Here is a 22,306-nt window from a genome sequence, read left to right as displayed (position 1 = left end):
CAGTCCCCTCAACTTCTCCACCGACGCTTGGCTGCGCTGGGGACCGGAGCGATCCCCCACCTCGAGGGTGCAGTTAAAATCCCCCCCGAGGATGATGCACTCGCCGCTATCGATGGAGCTCAAGAGAGCGGACACTTCTTCAAAGAAGCGCGCTTGCAACGCGCCGGGCCTGGGCGCGTACACGTTCACAAAGTGGAGCGGCACGCTACCCAGGCGAACGGCGAGGTGGAGCAAGCGGCCCGGCACTAGCTCCTTGACCCCCAAGATCTCCGGCTGAAAGGTCGGGACCAACAAGATAGCCACCCCACTAGAAATAGGGGTGAGGTGACTCATGTAGACCCCACCCTGCCACTCCAGGAGCCAGGTGGCTTCGTCTCCCGGAACGGTGTGGGTTTCCTGCAGAAAGCTCACCGCGTATCTCCCTTCCCTAAGGACTGAGAGCTTGTGAAATCTGCGGTGAGCCCCTCTGTTGCCGTTGATGTTGAGGCTGGCTATGGTTATCTTCATGTCAAAGGTAATTAAAACCCGTCACAAACACCTCACTCTGAGGAGGGAGTGGAAGTGCACCTGGCCCTCCACTCCCCCAGCAACCCATTGAGGAACACATTAAAACGGCACCTCTCAACCAGTTTCACGTCCGCGCGCTTGCCCGCTATCTTAAGGGCGGCACGGACGGACTGTATGATCAGCGCCAGATTTGACCAACGGTCGAGGGCCAGCTGAACTTTATTGCGGCAACCTCTGCAAGCCGCGAGGAAATCCTGGAGTTCCGCCGTGGGGATGAGAGGAGATTCGGTGGGAGGCACGAGGGACTCCACCACCTCACTGGCGATGGAATCAAGATCATCCTCCGTGCCCCGCACCGAATCCCCATCCTCCTCCGGGTCGTCACCGCCAGCGGCCGACACATCCACCACACACTGTGGGGCGGACGTCCCGGCCGCGCCAGCTGGTCCCGCCTCCGTCACGATCCCACCCCCAGGATCTCTGGGTTCTATTGTGAAACTGGAGCCTGTAGGCACCAGCGGTTCAGGACCCCCCTCCACCTCCGTCCCCAGGGCAATGAGTGGTCCAGGGGAGACAGAAGTTCCCGACTCCGGGAAACCAGCCGCAGCCGAGACTGGAGGCGGAGGGAGGAGGCTATCTCCCGCTCCGCCAGCACCCACAGGCCCAGCAGATGGGGCAGCATTCTCAGTTATAACTGGGTCGGGTGTCTCCTGGTTGGTGGTGGACTCCGGCTGGGAGGCCCGACCCTCTGGGTCCTCGCCCTCCCCTTCATTCAGGACACCCGACCCAGTAGCAGTGGCAGAATGGGCGGCTTCCCCAGGCTCCCCCACCACAAGCAGGGCCCCACTTACTCCTTCAGGAGGGGCCTCATGTACCGGGGCCATCCCCTCCCCTCCATCCTGAGGAATAGGGAGCACCTGCCCGGACTTTGTAGCCTTGGTGGTGGCGGTAGGGGGTACCTGAGGACCAGAAACAGGAGGCAGCTCCCCTCCAACAGATGGGCCCTGCACCTCAGGGCCCTGTGTTATTTCTGTGGAGGGGTGCCTTCTCCTCTTTTTCGCACTTGGGCGCGGAGACTCAGAGACCTCCATGTCATCAGAAGCCTCCGCACCCTTTTTTTCCTTTTTAGTCCCCCTGGGCCTGAGCCCAGCCCTGGGACAGGTGGATTCCATGGGAATGGGCTTTGGGCTGAGCTCAGGCTTGGGTTGAGTCAAAGTGTCCAGGGGACGCGCCTCATGATGTTTCTTTTTTCCCCGCGTCTTCCTTCCGCTCGGACAGACGCTCCCCTCCCCGCTGGAGGCTGTGAAAACCACAGCCTCCGGAACCGACTGAGCGGTGTTTATTGGATGTGTTGGGGAGTGGGAGGAGGTGCTGTGGAACCATTCTGGGCCGCCGAGGTGGAGCTGGCGGCCGGGAGGTTGGGGCAATTCTTACGAACATGCCCCACCCCCTTGCAGACGTGGCACCGCGCTCCATCCGAGGTCCAGAAGTCGCGGTAGGCCGTCCCCTGAAACTCTATACCGAAGTGGCCCTCCAAGACCCCCTCCTGCGCCAGCTGCATGAATAGCTGGCGACAGAAGGAGTAGACATGTCGGAGGCTGTGCTCCCGAAGACCGAGCGGGACTGGGGTGATCCCTGACCTCACCTCCCCCAGAAGGTGTTGGTGGGGGAGGAGGAGCTCATCAGGAATGAAGGGTGGGACGTTCGACAAGATTACCCGATGTGCAGTGGCCCCCAGAGGGTCCACTGGCAGGAAAATCCCACCCACTGTGAGCCCCGTACTTAGGGCGAGGGACACAGCCCGCTCGGTCTTCAGGAAGAACACAGCCTTCCCATCCATCTTTGAGGCTGCAACAATGGCCGAGGGGCCGACAACCACGGCCATTGCCTTAACACAAGCCTCAATAGTCATATTAGGATGGGTGTAACTCTTCACCCCATGCTTTGATGTTAAGATTTTAAATGGTGACGGGGCCACAGGAGCAGCTGTCGCAGCTGCTGCAGCAGAGGAGGGCCCCGCCACCGGAGAGGACTGAGAAGTCATGGGGTAGAAGAGTTACAGGCACTTTGTTGAGAGCAAAAAAAAAGAAAAGAGCAAATACAATAAATCAAAAATGTAACACTTAAAGGATGTAGCACAGGGGAAAGAGGCTGAGGGAGAGGAAGGCCAAGAGGAATCAGTCTTTGTTAGTATTGCACAAGTCTTGTAGCTGGTCTTCCAGTTGGGAGAGTGGGGTGATGTCTTCACCTGGGTCAGCTGTAAGCTGCCCAGGCACACGCCTCCTTCAATGTTCAGATAATAAGTCTCTTCACCTGGGCAGCTCCAGCTGTCCCAGGCTTAATAGTTGGGGTGGGGAGGGAGCTCCCTATCCAAAGATGTTAAACACAGGAGCTCCCTATTGAACAATACAGCCCCACCCAAGGTCTTCAGGTCTCTTCTTTCCCCACCCCCAACAATCAATGAAAAAGACTTTCAGTACCAAGCAAACTCACAAAAGAGCTTCCAGTTCTCTGCCTTCCTTCCTTTGTTGAAAATGTGGAAAAACCCTTCTTTCAGTCTCAGTCTCTCCCTCTTGCAGCAGTCACACAGCCTGCAGCCTCCAACCTGTACACACAGCAACAGTCAGCTGCACCTCGTTGATGCACTCAGGCTCCCAAATCAGAGAGCAGCCAATCCCAGTGCTGTACCTGCCATGGGAGTGTTTGATGTGACAGTGTAGAGGGAGTTTTACTCTGTATCTAACCCCCGTACTGTACGTGTCCTGGGAGTGTTTGATGGGGACAGTGTAGAGGGAGTTTTACTCTGTATCCAACTCCGTGCTGGAGCTGTAATGCTGAATTCTCCAACATCTCACGTTGTGAACAGGTGCTCCTGTTCTGATTTAGGATTGAGGCAACAGCCCAGAGAATGGGTTCAGTTTTCTTGGATCAAGAAATTCCGAATGTGAGGATTAGAAGAGGGAACAGCATTTGGGTTGCCTGGGATTGTCTGCATTTCAGGCTTGCGTATGTTCGGGATCCAAGAGTAATTGTTGCGTTTGCTCTGAATAATTGCTCCCCAGAATGTGTTAGACACAATAACCTGCATTTATATAGCACCTTTAATGTAGCAGACTGTCCTAAGGTGCTTCACAGAAGTGTTATCAAACCAAGTTAGACCCTGAGCCACATTAGGAGATATTAGGGACCGGCAACCAAAATATCGGTCAAAGAGGTCGGTTTTTAAGGAGCGTCTTAAAGGAGGAGAGAAAGAGGCGGAGAGGTTTAGGGAGGGAATTCCAGAGCTTAGGGCCCCCAGGCAGCTGAAGGCACGGCCGCCAATGGTGGAGCGATGGGAATCGGGGGATGGTCAAGAGGCCGGAATTGGAGGGAGGGCAGAGATCTCGGAGGGTTGTAGGGGCTGGAGGAGGTTACAGAGATAGGGAGGGTTGTAGGGGCCGGAGGAGGTTTTAGAGATAGGGAGGGTTGTAGGGGCTGGAGGAGGTTACAGAGATAGGGAGGGTTGTCGGGGCTGGAGGAGGTTACAGAGATAGGGAAGGGGGGCGAGGAGGTCATGGAGGGATTTGAAAACGAGGATTTGAATTTTAAAATGGGAGGTGTTACCTGACTGGGAGCCAGTGTCGGTCAGCGAGTAACAGGGGGTGAAGGGTGAACGGGACTGGGTGTGAGTTAGGACACGGTGCGGGTGGCAGGGTTTGGGATGGGCTGAAGTTGATGGAGGGTGTGAGGTGGCGGGGGGAGTTGTAAATCCGGACTGGAGAGCGTTGAAAGGGTTTAGTCTGGAGGTAACAAAGGAATGGATGAGATTTTCAGAAGGGGATGGGTTGAGGCAGGATATTTGAAATAGCCAACCAGAATTTCCAAGTCATTCCTTTAATATAATTAATCAGACACAATAAATGATACATATTCAGGTAGAAAAATCCCAGTAAAATCCCTTCCAGCCTCCATTTTGACAACAATCTCCTCCATTCCCTTCCTTGTGCTTGACGAGCATCAGCAGCCCCGTGGCATTGCTCGTGGTGCAGGCAGCGTTTTCAGTCGGCAGACATCCTGAGGTCAAACGTGGCTGCGTGCCAACCTGGGGTGGCGGGACGGCGGGCGACGAGAGACGCTGGCGACTGGCTGTTGCTGGGCTGCAAGGTCGGAAGTCACCAGCATTCACTGGCTGGCTCTCCATCCCTCGACCTGGCCTGGCGCCCGCAATGGGACCCGACCCAAGACTTTAACACAATTGGGTTGAGGTTGAATTCCGCTCCTGTTAACGTTTTTATTTTGCGGGAGGGGGTTTTTGAGTTGCGGGGGTGGGGGGGTGGTCAAAGGGTTAGGAGCCAGCAGTCGTAACCCATACCCCTCATACCTTCTCATCACCGCGGAGGATAATATTCCGATTACCTTAGCACCAGCCCCAATGGATGGGCAGCTGAACTTGAGAAGAGATGCAACATGCACAAGTCTGTGCCCTCTCACTGTCAAAAGCAGAGAGCCATTCAGATTACATGAGAAAATCAAAAGTGTTTACTTGTAAAACAGTGAGAGACCGACGATTAGAATGTAACAAACAATGGGCGCAGTTTTCTCGTTGTCCGCACTCGAAGTTCTGAGTCCTGGCGTTGCACGCTGGAACACTGAAAGAGAAACGAGAGAGGGAGAAAGAAAACAGTCAGCAAGTAAACCTTTTTCTCGTTCATCCATCTCAACCTTTTCACCACCCTTCCCCCTCCCTTGTGTCAGCCGTGGCTCAGCGGGTCGAGCACTGTCGCCTCTGAGAGAGGAGGTTTCGGGGCCCGAGTCCCCACTCGAGAGACTTGAGCACAAAATTCAGGCTGGCACTCTGAGTGCCAGTACTAAGGGAGTGCTGCACTGTCGGAGGGTCAGTACTGAGGGAGTGCTGCACTGTCGGAGGGTCAGTACTGAGGGAGTGCTGCACTGTTGGAGGGTCAGTACTGAGGGAGTGCTGCACTGTTGGAGGGTCAGTACTGAGGGAGTGCTGCACTGTCGGAGGGTCAGTACTGAGGGAGTGCTGCACTGTCGGAGGGTCAGTACTGAGGGAGTGCCGCGCTGTTGGAGGGTCAGTACTGAGGGAGTGCTGCACTGTAAGAGGGTCAGTACTGAGGGAGTGCCGCACTGTAAGAGGGTCAGTACTGAGGGAGTGCTGCACTGTCGGAGGTACCGTCTTTCAGATGAGACATTAAACCGAGGCCCCTGTCTGCCCTCTCAGGTGGGTGTAAAAGATCCCACGGCCACTATTTGGAAGAAGAGCAGTGGTGGGGGGCGGGGGGGGTGGGGAGTTCTCCCCGGTGTCCTGGGGACAATATTTATCCCTCAAACAACATCGCTAAAAAAAAACCAGATGATCTGGGTCATTATCAACATCGCTGTTTGTGGGATCTTGCTGTGCGCAAATTGACTGTTGCGTTTCCTGCATTACAACAGTAACGAGAATTCAGAGAGTATTTAATTGGCGCTTCACAGCCAATGGTTAGCCTTAAGGGTGGAAGGCGCCTCTTAAATGCAGGTTTCTTCTTTCTTCCATCCCAGCACAGGCCCTGCAAGGACGAGACAACAGTGGACAATCTTTGACCAATCAAAAATCAGATACAAGGGGGCACTGGACAGAGGGGGACCCATGCCCCGGGACACAGAATATTAACGCCGGTTGAAGTCCTCCCACTTTTGTCAAAATGGGACATTTTTTAAAGGAACAACAGGCTAAACCCTTTCGATTTTGGCTTGGTTTTCTCTCTCTCTCTGTCCCTAATCCTTTCACTGTTAAATCAGCCCCACCTTTCCCTCCTTCATAAATATAAACACACAAGACACGCATAATATCCCTGTTTCCATAGGGATTACAGGTAAGTTACCTGGAGAGACTGGGAGAAGCTGGGATTGTTCTCCTCAGAGCAGAGAAGGTTAAGGGGGAGATTTAATCGAGGTGTTCAAAATCATGAGGGGGTTTTGATGGAGTAAATGAGGAGAAACTGTTCCCAGTGACAGGAGGGTCGGTAACCAGAGGGACACAGATTGAGGATAATCGGTAAAAGAACCAGAGGGGGAGATGAGGAGAATTTTTTTGACGCAGTGAGTTGTTGTGATCTGGAACGCGCTGCCTGAAAGGGCGGTGGAAGCAGATTCAATAGTAACTTTCAAAAGGGGGAATCGGAGAAATACTGGAAGGGGAAAAATTTGCAGGGCGATGGGGGAAAGAGCAGGGGGTGCGGGGAGAGTGGGGACTAATTGGATCGATCTTTCAAAGAGCTAACACAGGCACGATGGACCGAATGGACTCCTCCTGTGATATAAGACCTGATGATTCTTTCCAAAATTTCCCTGGCCTCCTCTCCGCTGCCTCAGCTGGATTCCAGTCCGCTTCTGTCCCCTGAAGCATTTCGCCCCGTGGACAGATGACAGAGCTGTTCGACACGGAGGGCAGCACATGTCATCCTGTGCAGCCTGTCCGGGGGAGTGAGGGGAGAGAGTGGAGGGTCAATCATCACCGAAAAAATAAAAGCAAAATGCTGCAGATGCTGGAAACACTCAGCAGGTCTGGCAGCATCTGCGGAGAGAGAAGCAGAGTTAACGTTTCGGGTCAGTGACCCTTCTTCAGAACTGGCAAATATTAGAAATGTCAAAGGTTTTAAGCAAGTAGAGTGGGGGTGGGGCAAGAGATAACAAAGGAGAAGGTGTAGCTAGGACAAGGTCACAGAGAATAACCGACCAGAAGGTCATGGAACAAAGGAAAACAATATGTTAATAGTGTGGTGAAAGACAAAGTGTTAGTGCAGAGAGGGTGTGAATTGACTGTAAAGTACCGAGTACTCCAAGCACACCCATAAAAAACCACATTAATAAAACCAAAACAGTGGGTAAGCACAGTGCAAACAAACTAAACAAACTGAAAAACCTAAAATAAAATAATCAAATAAGAAAGGAAAAATAAAAAAATAACAAAGCATATAATGGGGGTCCCAGCATGCTCTGAAATGATTGAACTCAATGTTCAGTCCGGCAGGCTGTAGTGTGCCGAATCGGTAAATGAGATGCTGTTCCTCGAGCTTGCGTTGATGTTCACTGGAACACTGCAGCAATCCCAGGACAGAGGTGTGAGCATGAGAGCAGGGGGGGAGTGTTGAAATGGCCAACGACCGGAAGCTCAGGGTCATGCTTTAGGACTGAGCGGAGGTGTTCCGCAAAGCGGTCACCCAGTCTGCGCTTGGTCTCCCCAGTGTAGAGGAGACCACATTGTGAGCAGCGAATACAGTATACTACATTGAAAGAAGTACAAGTAAATCGCTGCTTCACCTGAAAGGAGTGTTTGGGGCCTGGGATAGTGAGGAGAGAGGAGGTAAATGGGCAGGTATTACACCTCCTGCAATTGCAGGGTAAGGTGCCATGGGACGGGGACGAGGTGGTGGGGGTAATGGAGGAGTGGACCAGGGTGTCGCGGAGGGAACGATCCCTTCGGAATGCTGACAGGGGAAGGGAGGGGAAGATGCGTTTGGAAGTGGCATCACGCTGGAGGTGGTGGAAATGGCGAAGGATGATCCTTTGGATATGGAGGCTGATGGGGTGGAAAGTGAGGACAAGGGGAACCCTGTCACGGTTCTGGGAGGGAGGGGAAGCGGTGAGTTTGTTTAGTTTCTTTCCAATGTGCTTACCCACTTTTTTTTATGTGTTTTTTTATGTTAGTGCTTGCAGTGTCTGTGCTTCACAGTCAATTAACACCTTATCTGGTTTTGGGGATTTCTCCCTCTCCTCTGAGTTCAGAAGCACCAATATCGATCCGATCAACAACAGCCTGCATTGATCTAGTGCCTTTAATGTAATGAAACAGGGACGTAAGTCCGACAAACCACATCAGGAGATATTAGGGACTGGCGACTAACAGCTCGGTCAAAGAGGTCGGTTTTTAAGGAGTGTCTGAAAGGAGGAGAGAGAGAGGCGGAGAGATTTAGGGAGGGAATTCCAGAGCTTAGGGCCCCCAGGCAGCTGAAGGCACGGCCGCCAATGGTGGAGTGATGGGCAAGAGAGCGGAATTGGAGGGAGCGCAGAGATCTCGGAGGGTTGTAGGGGCTGGAGGAGGTTACAGCGAGAAGGAGGGTTGTAGGAGCTGGAGGAGGTTACAGAGATAGGGAGGGTTGTAGGTGCTGGAGGAGGTTACAGAGATAGGGAGGGGTGTAGGGGCTGGAGGAGGTTACAGAGATAGGGAGGGGTGTAGGGGCTGGAGGAGGTTACAGAGATAGGGAGGGTTGTAGGGACTGGAGGAGGTTACAGAGATAGGGAGGGTCGTAGGGGCTGGAGGAGGTTACAGAGATAGGGAGGGGTGTAGGGGCTGGAGGAGGTTACAGCGATAGGGAGGGTTGTAGGAGCTGGAGGAGGTTACAGAGATAGGGAGGGTTGTAGGGGCTGGAGGAGGTTACAGAGATAGGGAGGGTTGTAGGGGCTGGAGGAGGTTACAGAGATAGGGAGGGTTGTAGGGGCTGGAGGAGGTTACAGAGATAGGGAGGGTTGTAGGGGCTGGAGGAGGTTACAGAGATAGGGAGGGTTGTCGGGGCTGGAGGAGGTTACAGAGATAGGGAGGGTTGTCGGGGCTGGAGGAGGTTACAGAGATAGGGAGGGTTCGGTCGTTGCGGATTCTGTGACTGTTCGAGGCCTGAGCCTCACTCACTGTGTTACTGTGTGTGCAACACGTGGGGATCCCAACAGGGGGCAGCAGAGGACTGGAGTCACACAACACAATCCCTGAGCAAAGGCAAGCGCCTGACACTTCCATAACTCTCATTTCTCCAGCGCCTTTCGCCTCCTCAGGACGTCCCAAAGAGCCTCACAGACAATAAGGTCCTTTTTTTTGAAGTGTCATCACTGTTGTAATGCAGGAAATGCGGCAGCCAATTTGTGCACCGCAAGATCCCACAAACAGCAATGTGATAATGACCCAGATCTTCTGTTTTTTTTAGTGATGTTGGTTGAGGGATAAATATTGTCCCCAGGACACCGGGGAGAACTCCCCCCCTCCGCTCTTCCTCCAAATAGTGGCCGTGGGATCTTTTACACCCACCAGAGAGGGCAGACGGGGGCCTCGGTTTAATGTCTCATCTGAAAGACGGCACCTCCGACAGTGCAGCACTCCCTCAGGACTGACCCTCCGACAGTGCAGCACTCCCTCAGTACTGACCCTCTGACATACTGGAAGGGGGAAGATTTGCAGGGAGATGGGGGAAAGAGCAGGGGGGAGAGTGGGGACTAATTGGATAGATCTATCGAAGAGCCAGCACAGGGATGATGGGCCGAATGTCCTACTCCTGTGCTGGATCATTCTCTGATTCTATGTTTTAAAACTAGAGGAACTTTTCAAAATTCATTTCTGGGATGTGGGCGTCACTGGCCAGACCAGCATTTATTGCCCATCCCTAATTGCCCTTGAGAAGGTGGTGGTGAGCTGCCTTCTTGAACCGCTGCAGTCCATGTGGGGTAGGTACACACACAGTGCTGTTAGGAAGGGAGTTCCAGGATTTTGATCCAGCTCCCGACACCCCAAAGCCTGTCCACCATCTACAAGGCACAAGTCAGGAGTGTGATGGAATACTCTCCACTTGCCTGGATGGGTGCAGCTCCAACAACACTCAAGAAGCTCAACACCATCCAGGACAAAGCAGCCCACTTGATTGGCACCCCATCTACAAACATTCACTCCCTCCACCACCGACGTACAGTGACAGCAGTGTGTACCATCTACAAGATGCACTGCAGCAATGCACCAAGACTCCTTAGACAGCACCTTCCAAACCCGCGACCTCTACCAACTAGAAGGACAAGGGCAGCAGATGCATGGGAACACCACCACCTGCAAGTTCCCCTCCAAGTCACACACCATCCTGACTTGGAACTGTATCGCCGTTCCTTCACTGTCGCTGGGTCAAAATCCTGGAACTCCCTTCCTAACAGCACTGTGGGTGTACCTACCCCACATGGACTGCAGCGGTTCAAGAAGGCAGCTCACCACCACCTTCTCAAGGGCAATTAGGGATGGGCAATAAATGCTGGCCTGGCCAGCGACGCCCACATCCCAGAAATGATTTTTGAAAAACTGACCCTACAACAGTGCGGCACTCGCTCAGTACTGACCCTCCTACAGTGCGACACTACCTCAGTACTGACCCTCCGACAATGCAGCACTCCCTCAGTACTGACCCTCCGACAGTGCGGCACTTCCTCAGTACTGACCCTCCGACAGTGCGGCACGACCTCAGTACTGACCCTCCGACAGTGCAGCACTCCCTCAGTACTGACCCTCCGACAGTGCAGCACTCCCTCAGTACTGACCCTCCGACAATGCAGCACTCCCTCAGTACTGACCCTCCGACAGTGCGGCACTTCCTCAGTACTGACCCTCCGACAGTGCGGCACGACCTCAGTACTGACCCTCCGACAGTGCAGCACTCCCTCAGTCCTGACCCTCCGACAGTGCAGCACTCCCTCAGTACTGACCCTCCGACAGTGCAGCACTCCCTCAGTCCTGACCCTACGACAGTGCGGCACTCCCTCAGTACTGACCCTCCGACAGTGCGGCACGACCTCAGTACTGACCCTCCGACAGTACGGCACTCCCTCAGTACTGACCCCCTGACAGTGCAGCACTCCCTCAGTACTGACCCTCCGACAGTGCGGCACTCCCTCAGTACTGATCTTCTGACACTGCGGCACTCCCTCAGTGCTGACCCTCCGACAGTGCGGCACTCCCTCAGTACTGACCCTCCGACAGTGCGACATGACCTCAGTACTGACCCTCTGACAGTGCGGCACTCCCTCAGTACTGACCCTCCGACAGTACGGCACTCCCTCAGTACTGACCCTTCGACAGTGCGGCACTCCCTCAGTACTGACCCTCCGACAGTGCGGCACTCCCTCAGTACTGACCCTCCGACAGTGCGACATGACCTCAGTACTGACCCTCTGACAGTGCGGCACTCCCTCAGTACTGACCCTCCGACAGTGTGACATGACCTCAGTACTGACCCTCTGACACTGCGGCACTCCCTCAGTGCTGACCCTCCAACAGTGCGGCGCTCCCTCAGTACTGACCCTCCGACAATGCAGCACTCCCTCAGTACTGATCTTCTGACACTGCGGCACTCCCTCAGTGCTGACCCTCCGACAGTGCGGCACTCCCTCAGTACTGACCCTCCGACAGTGCGACATGACCTCAGTACTGACCCTCTGACAGTGCGGCACTCCCTCAGTACTGACCCTCCGACAGTACGGCACTCCCTCAGTACTGACCCTTCGACAGTGCGGCACTCCCTCAGTACTGACCCTCCGACAGTGCGGCACTCCCTCAGTACTGACCCTCCGACAGTGCGACATGACCTCAGTACTGACCCTCTGACAGTGCGGCACTCCCTCAGTACTGACCCTCCGACAGTGTGACATGACCTCAGTACTGACCCTCTGACACTGCGGCACTCCCTCAGTGCTGACCCTCCAACAGTGCGGCGCTCCCTCAGTACTGACCCTCCGACAATGCAGCACTCCCTCAGTACTGACCCTCCGACAGTGCGGCACTCCCTCAGTACTGACCCTCTGACAGTGCGGCACTCCCTCAGTACTGACCCTCCGACAATGCAGCACTCCCTCAGTACTGACCCTCCGACAGTGCGGCACTCCCTCAGTACCGGCACTGTGAAAAGTTGGCCTAGATTTTAGGCTCAAATCTCTGGAATAGGCCTTAAAGCCATGATCCTTTGACTCTGAGACAGTCATACCCACTGAGCCACAGAGAGATGCCCCTGATGGGCTGCAGTACATTGCTGCGATTAATGTGTTCAATTAAACTGCAGGCAAATTTGACAACCAACCAATGCTTACAGTTGAATGGTTTCGATGTCTTGTTTGCTTCTGTAATGTCGTTGAAGATTTGACAAATGATAAAGTCCTGACTGACTTTGGTCCTCAGGACGCTGGTTATATTGTATATTCCGTGCTCCCCACTTCCAAGTGTTGTCATCACTTGCTCTTCTGCAAAGTCACTTTTGTCAGTTTGATTGATCCATCGTACTTTTGCCTTTGGGTCGCCACTGCTGCTGGAGCAGGTGAGATTGACCTCTTCGTGCAGCCGAAGATCCTCCCTCGATATGATGATTTTCGGTTCACTGTACAGAGCTTCCGATTCAAAGAAAGTCGAGCTGTTAACATGTGTCAGACCTGCCGGTAAAAAGCATCCCCCATCACCTCCTCTCCCCCTTCCGCTTCTGGTTTGGCGTCCTCCCCCAGCTCTGGCAGCTTCCCCGCACCTGGCTTTAAGTCACCTCAGTGCCGGCTGGCGGTGGGCTATTCGACCGCGCGAGGCGTCGCACCCAGCGCTTCCCCCTCGCTTGGCAGCCGCACACTCGCTCCTTTCACTGGGGGTGGGGGGGGGAAACAAAGGTATATAGGAATAGGAGGAGGGCCATTCAGCCCTTCGACCCTGTTCTGTCTTGACCCATGGGACAAGAGGAGGCATCTCCCCACCTTGGTTCTGTAAACTTCATCCCCTCACCCAACAAAAATCCGTCAGTCTCAGTTTGGAAATTTCCAATTCACCCTCCGGCCTCGAAAGCTTTCTCGGGGGGGGGGGGGGAGGGAGTTGCAGATTCCCACTGCCCTTTGTGTGAAGAAATGCTTCCTGGCATCACCCCCTGAATGGGCTGGTTCCAATTTTTAGGTTCTACCCCCTTGTTCTGGACTCTCCCCCCGACAGAGGAAATGGTTTCTCCCTATCGACCCCCTCAATTCGATCACCCCCTTAATCTTCTTCACTCAAGGGGAATACAAAGCCCAGTCTGTGCAACCTGTCCTGGCAACTTAACCCTTTCAGCCCCAGTTAGAGGAAAAAGAGCCACGGCTTAAATCTCTCTTACCTACGACTTTCACCTCAATGTTACAGCCAGTGTCGATCCATTGCGTCTCCCCTTGCAGCACGCAGTAGTAATGTCCTTCATCTGCGAGTGTGAGGTCACGGAGTTTGAGAGAGTAATTTCCCTGCTGTAAATTGCCAGTGAAGGTTGATCGATTGATGTAAGCAGGACTGATCCTTTCGCAGTCATTATGTGGAGTTTTGCAAAATGCTTTCAACACATGTGGTTCCGAGCTTGTCTGTTTCTGCCAGTAAGCCCTTGTGATAGATCTGTCTTTACTGCTGCATGGCAGGATGATTTCACCCCTGTGGGTCCCAGTGACCTTTAATTCAGAGACTGCAAGGCAAGAGGAATCAATTAAACTCAAAATAAAATGACGGTACAGATATCTTCCTGGAATGTGTCTTCGCAAAGCAGGTGTGGAAAGAGATGCAGTGGTTTTTGTCGAGGCTCATCCCGAGCAGCTCTGTAACACAGGGGTCTGTGCTCCACGGGCTGCTCCCAGGGACGCACACCGAGACAAACATCAACTGCTGCTGGAGGACCATCAATTCGGTGAAAGACGCCCTTTGGTCTGCCCGAAACTTGCTGGTCTTCCAGCGCAAAGAGTTGTCCACCACCGAATGTTGCAGGCTGGCACATTGCAAGGTCCAGGACTACGCGCTGAGGGACGCACTAAAGCTTGGGGCAGCCGCAGCAAAGGCTCAATGGGGAAAGACCACAGTGTAAGGTCCCCCCACCAAGCTGAACTGAGGGGCTGGATCCATGGGAAACCCAGAGACTGTTTTCTGGGTATCGCTGGCGAGGCCAGCATTTATTACCCATCTCCAAATTGCCCTCAAGAAGGCGGTGACAAGCCTCCTTCTTGAACATTAAGTGAGTGTCTTGCTCGGCCATTTCAGAGCGCAGTTCAGAGTTAACCACATCGCTGTGGGTCTGGAGTCACATGTCGGCCAGACCAGGTAAGGACGGCAGATTTCCTTCCCTAAAGGACATTAGCGAACCAGATGGGTTTTTACTGCAATTCAACAGTTTCACACATCATCCCAGATTTATTTAGTTAAGTTTCCCAGGATTTGGAATTCATCTTGCAGGGCATCAATCCCAGAAGTCTGGTTTTCTAGTCCAGTGATGTCACCGCCACACAATTATCACCAGATTCGATGAAATGAGGCTCATTTTCCTCCCAGAATTCAATTATGCATGAAAGCTTAATTGTTATCATTTCTAAGCCTGTGGGACGATGTAAAGAATTTCTACATCCCATCATAATCTCACAACACGGCCAAGGAATCATCAATCGAAAACAGCTGCATAAGCTTGAGTGCCAAATGCTAGCTGCTTAAATGTGGGCCTGTGAGATTGTGTCTAACAAGAGAGAAAGAGAGAGAGACGACCCATCTCCCCTTGACATTCAACGGCATTACCATCGCTGAATCCCCCCGCTATCAAGGTGCCGCAAAGTTCAGAGGTTGTGGGGATGGAAATCAGCCATGGTCCCTGCTCCAAATCAATATCTGGCAATATACAAGTGCACAGACATTGGGTGAGAACAGGATTTACTCAGTGGTGATGCACCAATAGCCGAATAGCCGGTCAAGCCTCACTAATCAGTGTGGGCCCAGGCACTGGGGAGACGAGAAGAGATACTTCCTCTCCAAGTTTCCATGGAAAAGAAGTTAGGTGTAGCGTGAAAAGGGCTACCATACAAAGAAAACAATTAGACTCTAACTGTCCTGAAGACGGGCTTGCCACAGCAATTAGTCTCTAACTGTCCTCAAGCTGTGTCTCACAGCAATTAGCCTCTAACTGCCCTTATGCTGTATCTCACAGCAATTGGTCTCTTACTGTCCTGAAGCTGTGTCTGCCACACAATTAGTCTCTGACTGTCCTTGTGCTGTATCTCACAGCAATTAGTCTCTTACTGTCCTAAAGATGTGTCTGCCACAGCAATTAGTCTCTTACTGTCCTGAAGATGTGTCTCACAGCAATTAGTCTCTTACTGTCCTGACGATGTGTCTCACAGCAATTAGTCTCTGACTGTCCTGAAGATGTGTCTGCCACAGCAATTAGTCTCTGACTGTCCTGAAGCTGTGTCTGCCACAGCAATTAGTCTCTGACTGTCCTGAAGATGTGTCTCACAGCAATTAGTCTCTTACTGTCCTGAAGATGTATCTCACAGCAATTAGTCTCTTACTGTCCTGAAGATGTATCTCACAGCAATTAGTCTCTTACTGTCCTGAAGATGTGTCTCACAGCAATTAGTCTCTTACTGTCCTGACGATGTGTCTCACAGCAATTAGTCTCTGACTGTCCTGAAGATGTGTCTGCCACAGCAATTAGTCTGTAACTGTCCTTATGCTGTATCTCACAGCAATTAGTCTCTTACTGTCCTGAAGATGTGTCTGCCACAGCAATTAGTCTCTGACTGTCCTGAAGATGTGTCTGCCACAGCAATTAGTTTCTTACTGTCCTCAGGATGTTACATCTTGTGAGAGGGGGCTGAAAAACTTGCAGTCATACGCCCCGTCTGATATTTCTTTCCCTTGACCCCACCCCTGACAATGCTATCCCATAATAGTCATTCTAGACCAGTCAAGATTTTACACTTCATAGAATGATCCAGCACAGGAGGAGTCCATTCAGCCCATTATCCCTGTGCTGGCTCTTTGAAAGATCTATCCAATTAATCCCACTCTCCCCCCCCCTGCTCTTTCCCCCATCGTCCTGCAAATTTTTCCCGTTCCAGTGTTTCTCCCAATTCCCCCTTTTGAAAGTTACTATTGAATCTGCTTCCACCGCCCTTTCAGGCAGCGCGTTCCAGATCACAACAACTCACTGCGTCAAAAAAATTCTCCTCCTCTCCCCCCCTCTGGTTCTTTTACCCATTATCCTCAATCTGTGTCCCTCTGGTTACCGACCCTCCTGTCACTGGGAACAGTTTCTCCTCATTTACTCCATCAAAACCCCCTCATGATTCTGAACACCTCGATTAAATCTCCCCCTTAACCTTCTCTGCTCCAAGGAGAACAATCCCAGCTTCTCCAGTCTCTCCAGGCAACTTCCCCACTCTGAGCTTGTCAGCAAAGAATACAGGATAATGTCAGACACCTACCTGTTACAGCACTGAGTACTGACATTAATAGCCTGAGAAATAGTGTCTTCATCCTAAAACAGAGGATAAAGTGTCTGTTAATGTTGGGTTTGGACAGTGCTTGGTTCAGTTAATGTAAAGCTCTCTCTTGGACGAGTCTTCCCAGTCGCCAAATTCCACATCCGGCAGTGCTTTCGCTGCCTTTCTCAACCTGGAATTTTCCTCTGGAGATGCTGTTAAGCTATTCGACCATGAAGGGCATCGTAGTGCCTGTTCTCTGGTCGCCCCACTGGCTGATATAAAGCTTCCCCTTCCTCCACCCTGCCCCACCCCCAATCACCCCTCTCTTCCTCACCCTGGGCTCACAAGGGAGGGCAGAGGGGAGTAGGGAATGTCAGTTATTATCTCTGCTCCTGATCAATATGCAGTGATGCACATGTGCATGGGCATTGGACGAGAAACAAGAGTAGGTGATGCGACAGAGAGAGAGAGAGAGAGAGAGAGATTCATTGAGGCCCAGCTGAACTCTACGAGAATTGGTTGGAGTCATGTCTAGCACAAAGCAAGATGGTTGTGGTTGTTGGAGGTCAATCATCTGAGCTCCAGGACATCACTGCAGGAGTTCCTCAGGGTAGTGTCCTAGGCCCAACCATCTTCAGCTGCTTCATCAATGACCTTCCTTCAATCATAAGGTCAGAAGTGGGGATGTTCGCTGATGATTGCACAATGTTCAACACCATTCGTGACTCCTCAGATACTGAAGCAGTCTGTGCAGAAATGCAGCAAGACCTGGACAATATCCAGGCTTGGGCTGATAATGGCAAGTAACATTTGCACCACACAAGTGCCAGGCAATGACCATCTCCAACAAGAGAGAATCTAACCATCTCCCCTTGACATTCAATGGCATTACCATCACTGAATCCCCCACTATCAACATCCTGGGGGTTACCATTGACCAGAAACTGAACTGGAGTAGCCATATAAATACCGTGACTACAAGAGCAGGTCAGAGACTGGGAATCCTGCAGTGAGTAACTCGCCTCCTGACTCCCCAAAGCCTGTCCACTATCTACAAGACACAAGTCAGGAGTGTGATGGAATACTCTCCACTTGCCTGGATGGGTGCAGCTCCAACAACACTCAAGAAGCTCGACACCATCCAGGACAAAGCAGCCCACTTGATTGGCACCCCATCTACAAACATTCACTCCCTCCACCACCGACGCACAGTGGCAGCAGTGTGCACCATCTACAAGATGCACTGCAGCAACTCACCAAGACTCCTTCGACAGCACCTTCCAAACCCGCTGCCAACTAGAAGGACAAGGGCAGCAGATGCATGGGAACACCACCACCTGCAAGTTCCCCTCCAAGTCACACACCATCCTGACTTGGAACTATATCGCCGTTCCTTCACTGTCGCTGGGTCAAAATCCTGGAACTCCCTCCCTAACAGCACTGTGGGTGTACCTACCCCACATGGACTGCAGCGGTTCAAGAAGGCAGCTCACCACCACCTTCTCAAGGGCAATTAGGGATGGGCAATAAATGCTGGTCTGGCCAGTGACGCCCACATCCCATGAATGAATTAAAAAAACACTCCAGTATTGGTCTGCTGGAACAAATGGCCTGTATGTGTGCTCCAACTTTGCACAAAAAAAGGATAGAATTATAATTGTTTACATGCATCAGTAAATGCCAAACATAAACTCTCGATCTTTGCCAATTGCTGTTCTTAATCATAAACTAAGCACCAGCCAATAATCTGCAAATCTGCTTGTGATAAACAGCTCATGAAAGGCCTCCTCTTGTCCCTTTGCAGTGTTCCCCAGTCATCCCCAATAAAGAGTGTGCTCGAAACAATGTAGGAAATCCCATCGTGGCTTTCGGTAATCTCCCAAAAACACAATCCACACAGAAGCTGGAGCCAAGGATCTGACAAGTTTAAAAACATTTCAAACCATTATTTCTAGAGAAACAGCCTGTTCAGTCTTTCCTGATAGTTATAACTGCTGAGTCCTGATAACATCTTTGGACATTTTATTGGCAGCTTCTCCAGTGCCTCTATATCCTTTCCAAAATATGGAGACCAGATCTGTGTTCCAAGTGTAGTCTAACCAAGGTTTGATACAAGTTTAACATAATGTGTCCGATTAACAATTCTATCCCTGTAGATATGAACCTCAATGCTGTGTTTGCTTTTTTTTTATAGCTTTATTAACTTGTATCACAACTGTTAGTGATCGGTGTATCTCTACTCCCTGATCTCTCCAATCCTTACCTCATTTCGACATTTATTAACTAAACTATGTGACACTCCTTACAGTTACTGCCACAATATACCACCTCACACTGATACATATTGAAATCCATTTGTTAATTACACTCCCGTTCTGTAAGTTTATTTGTTCGCTGTCCTCCTCTTTATTAACGACACCCTCTCCCAATTGAAATTTAGTGTCATCCACTAATATTTTCATGAGATGGAGACCAGAACTGCGCAGGGTTCCTCTTTGTGGTCCTGTTCTGCACTGGGTGTGCAGAGATCAGAAGAAAGTGAGCACAGCTCTTAACTTCCATGACTGTCTTTTCTCCGGAGCATTCTTTCTAAATTTCCCTTTGAGTTCAAGATAGGAGGCTTCCATCCTTCAAGATACACAGAAAGAGAAAGAGAAAGAGGCAGAGACAGAGACAGGGAGAGAGAGAGAGACAGAGAGAGAAAGAGACAGAGAGAGAGAGACAAAGTGAGAGAGAGACAGAGGCAGAGACAGAGAGAGAGAGAGACAGAGAGAGACAGAGAGAGAGAGACAAAGTGAGAGAGAGAGAGACAGAGGCAGAGACAGAGAGAGAGAGAAAGAGAGAGACAGAGAGAGACAAAGTGAGAGAGAGACAGAGGCAGAGAGAGAGAGAGACAAAGTGAGAGAGAGACAGAGGCAGAGACAGAGACAGAGACAGAGAGACAGAGAGAGAGAGAGACAGAGAGAGAGACAAAGTGAGAGAGACAGAGACAGAGAGAGAGAGAGACAGAGAGAGAGAGAGAGACAAAGTGAGAGAGAGAGACACAGAGAGAGACAAAGTGAGAGAGACAGAGACAGAGAGAGAGAGAGACAGAGAGAGAGAGACAAAGTGAGAGAGACAGAGACAGAGAGAGAGACAGAGAGAGAGAGACAAAGTGAGAGAGACAGAGACAGAGAGAGAGAGAGACAAAGTGAGAGAGAGACAGAGGCAGAGATAGAGAGAGAGAGAGACAGAGAGAGAGACAGAGACAGAGTGAGAAACAGAGAGACAGAGAGAGGCAGAGACAGAAACAGAAAGACAGAGACAGAGACTGAATGAGGGAGAGACAGAAAGAGGGAGAGAGACAGAGAGAGAGAGAGACAGAGATAGCGAGAGACACGCAGAAAGAGACAGAAAGGCAGAGAGAGAGAGACTGAAAGAGGGAGAGACAGGAAGAGGGAGAGAGAGAGACACACACACAGGAAGAGACAGAAAGGCAGAGAGAGAGAGAGAGACAGAGGGAGGGAGAGAGAGACAGAGAAAGAGAGAGAGAGAAAGTTACAAAACTTGCGGAACTGACCCAGACAAGGAAAGTTCACAACTGTGAGTCTAACTTTGGTAGCCAACTACCGAAAAGACAGTGTGGTTAAAATACTTGGAGAGTCTCACTTACCCTGAAGACTGGGTATCAAACACTGCAGAGAGACAGGTCGAACACAGCAGTCACTAATCTGACACAAGCCTGCAAGTCAGGTTAATACTCACAAGACATATTTCAGCTGTGAATACACTAAGCGGATATGCTGTCTGTGTGGCTGTAGAGGGAGGTGTGGTTCTCAAACTCTCACTGTTCCCAGTTCGTCGACAGATTTTTAACTCTTTCTTCTATCAATGAACAAGCTTTCCTTCCCACACTTCAGAGAGAGGGATTCAGAATTGACAACAGTTGCAGTGAACTGCTATGCAAGCTGCACAAAAGTTTCATCCCAAGATAATTATGTCCCTTTAGAACCTGGCTTGGGTATAAAATTAAAACCGCCCCCCCCCCACCTCCCGGGCATGAGGCCTTTATAATTTTTTTCAGTGCCCGACCTGACCCGCACCCGACACACGTATTTGGGTTTGGTCGGGTAGCCAGACTTTAGACCAATGTTCGAGTACAGGTACCAGTTGTTGATGTACCCGTGTTCAATTAACATCATAAAGTTCAAAAAAACCCAACAAACACTGATTTCAAACAGGCGAAGGCACCAAGACCCTGAGCACCCGTGGGGAAAAGACGTATCCACTTCAGGAAATCACGCAATGTAACGAACAAGCTTCTGAGCTGTATCAAATTCCGATGTCATTCACAAAAAAAAAAAATCTCTGTGGGGAACTCAGGTTGGGAAGCTTAATCTCCCAATTTCCAGATAATTTGAAATCCTTGGGCCAAGTACAGATGAAAGCAGGAACTCAGTTGATGTTTCTGTACTTACTGCAGTTACTGGTATCTTCCCCTGGCTTGTCACTTTCTCCCGGACTTGATAGATTTCAGAGTGGAAGGAGTTAGGTTAATTTCACTCGGGCGCTTTATGTCAGAACTTGTAACTGTTTCTTTCTCCCCCCCCCCCACCACCCCCCGACCCCCAACGCTTCTCACCTCTGATTTCAATTTGTCCTGATCTCTGTCCACACCCAACCCAGCACGAGCCTGAATTGTGGACCCACAAGAGAGACCTGACCTGACCCAAACCCGACGCATTTCGTCGGGTCCCGTCGGGTTCGGGTTGGGTAGCCACGCTCTACGTCCCCGATGCTGATCTCAGCTTCCAGTCCATGTCCAGATGAAGCAAGACCCGGACAATATCCAGACTTAGGCTGATAAGTGGCAAGTAACATTCGCGCCACACAAGTGCCAGGCAATGACCATCTCCAACAAGAGAGAATCTAACCATCTCCCCTTGACATTCAACGGCATTACCATCGATGAATCCCCCACTATCAACATCCTGGGGGTTACCATTGACCAGAAACTGAACTGGAGTAGCCATATAAATACCGTGGCTACAAGAGCAGGTCAGAGGCTGGGAATCCTGTGGCGAGTAACTCACCTCCTGACTCCCCAAAGCCTGTCCACCATCTACAAGGCACAAGTCAGGAGTGTGATGGAATACTCTCCACTTGCCTGGATGGGTGCAGCTCCAACAACACTCAAGAAGCTCGACACCATCCAGGACAAAGCAGCCCACTTGATTGGCACCCCATCTACAAACATTCACTCCCTCCACCACCGACGCACAGTGGCAGCAGTGTGTACCATCTACAAGATGCACTGCAGCAATGCACCAAGGCTCCTTCGACAGCACCTTCCAAACCCGTGACCTCTACCACCTAGAAGGACAAGGGCAGCAGATACATGGGAACACCACCACCTGCAAGTTCCCCTCCAAGTCACACACCATCCTGACTTGGAACTATATCGCCGTTCCTTCACTGTCGCTGGGTCAAAATCCTGGAACTCCCTTCCTAACAGCACTGTGGGTGTACCTACCCCACATGGACTGCAGTGGTTCAAGAAGGCAGCTCACCACCACCTTCTCAAGGGCAATTTGGGATGGGCAATAAATGCTGGCCCGGTCAGCGACGCCCACATCCCATGTACGAATGAAAAAAAGGATTTATGCCATCTTCTGTGTTAGCCACATCCCAACACAACAGAAAAAATTCCCCCATCAAACACTCCCAGGGCAGCTACAGCAGGGGTTAAATACAAAGTAAAGCTCCCTCTATACTGCTCAGGTAAAGAGTAAATAACCTTCTACACTCTGCC

The 22,306-nt window shown here is 51.4% G+C and overlaps 1 protein-coding gene across 2 annotated transcripts; it reads right to left on the bottom strand.

The window, feature by feature from the left end:
- Positions 1-4,364: 4,364 nt before the first annotated feature.
- LOC137352666 (CD276 antigen homolog) lies at positions 4,365-20,991 on the bottom strand. Of its 2 annotated transcripts, none has more exons than XM_068018373.1 (5): positions 20,973-20,991; positions 16,516-16,568; positions 13,404-13,736; positions 12,373-12,666; positions 4,365-5,135 (listed from the first exon to the last, which is right to left on the bottom strand). In XM_068018373.1, the coding sequence occupies exons 2-5, from the start codon at positions 16,565-16,567 to the stop codon at positions 5,026-5,028; spliced, it is 789 nt and encodes a 262-aa protein (XP_067874474.1). In that variant the 5' UTR covers position 16,568; positions 20,973-20,991; the 3' UTR covers positions 4,365-5,025. The 2 variants fall into 2 exon arrangements, with proteins under 2 accessions (XP_067874474.1, XP_067874473.1); XM_068018372.1 differs by lacking the exon at positions 20,973-20,991 and adding an exon at positions 20,168-20,299.
- Between the last annotated feature and the right edge of the window lie 1,315 nt (positions 20,992-22,306).

This window comes from Heterodontus francisci, chromosome 39 (genome assembly GCF_036365525.1).
Source record: "Heterodontus francisci isolate sHetFra1 chromosome 39, sHetFra1.hap1, whole genome shotgun sequence".
NCBI classification, from domain to species: Eukaryota; Metazoa; Chordata; class Chondrichthyes; order Heterodontiformes; family Heterodontidae; genus Heterodontus; species Heterodontus francisci.
The sequence above is the reverse complement of the archived record's forward strand: the minus strand, read 5'-3'. Positions and strand labels throughout refer to the sequence as shown.

Excerpts from the sequence above, each read along its gene's own strand:
- LOC137352666 (XM_068018373.1), bottom strand. The coding sequence starts at position 16,567 with ATGAAGACACTATTTCTCAGGCTATTAATGTCAGTACTCAGTGCTGTA. Across the intron at positions 13,737-16,515 it reads AGTACTCAGTGCTGTAACAG|TCTCTGAATTAAAGGTCACT; the intron begins GTAGGTGTCTGA and ends CTTGCCTTGCAG. Across the intron at positions 5,136-12,372 it reads GACATCGAAACCATTCAACT|TGTTCCAGCGTGCAACGCCA; the intron begins GTAAGCATTGGT and ends TTTCTCTTTCAG.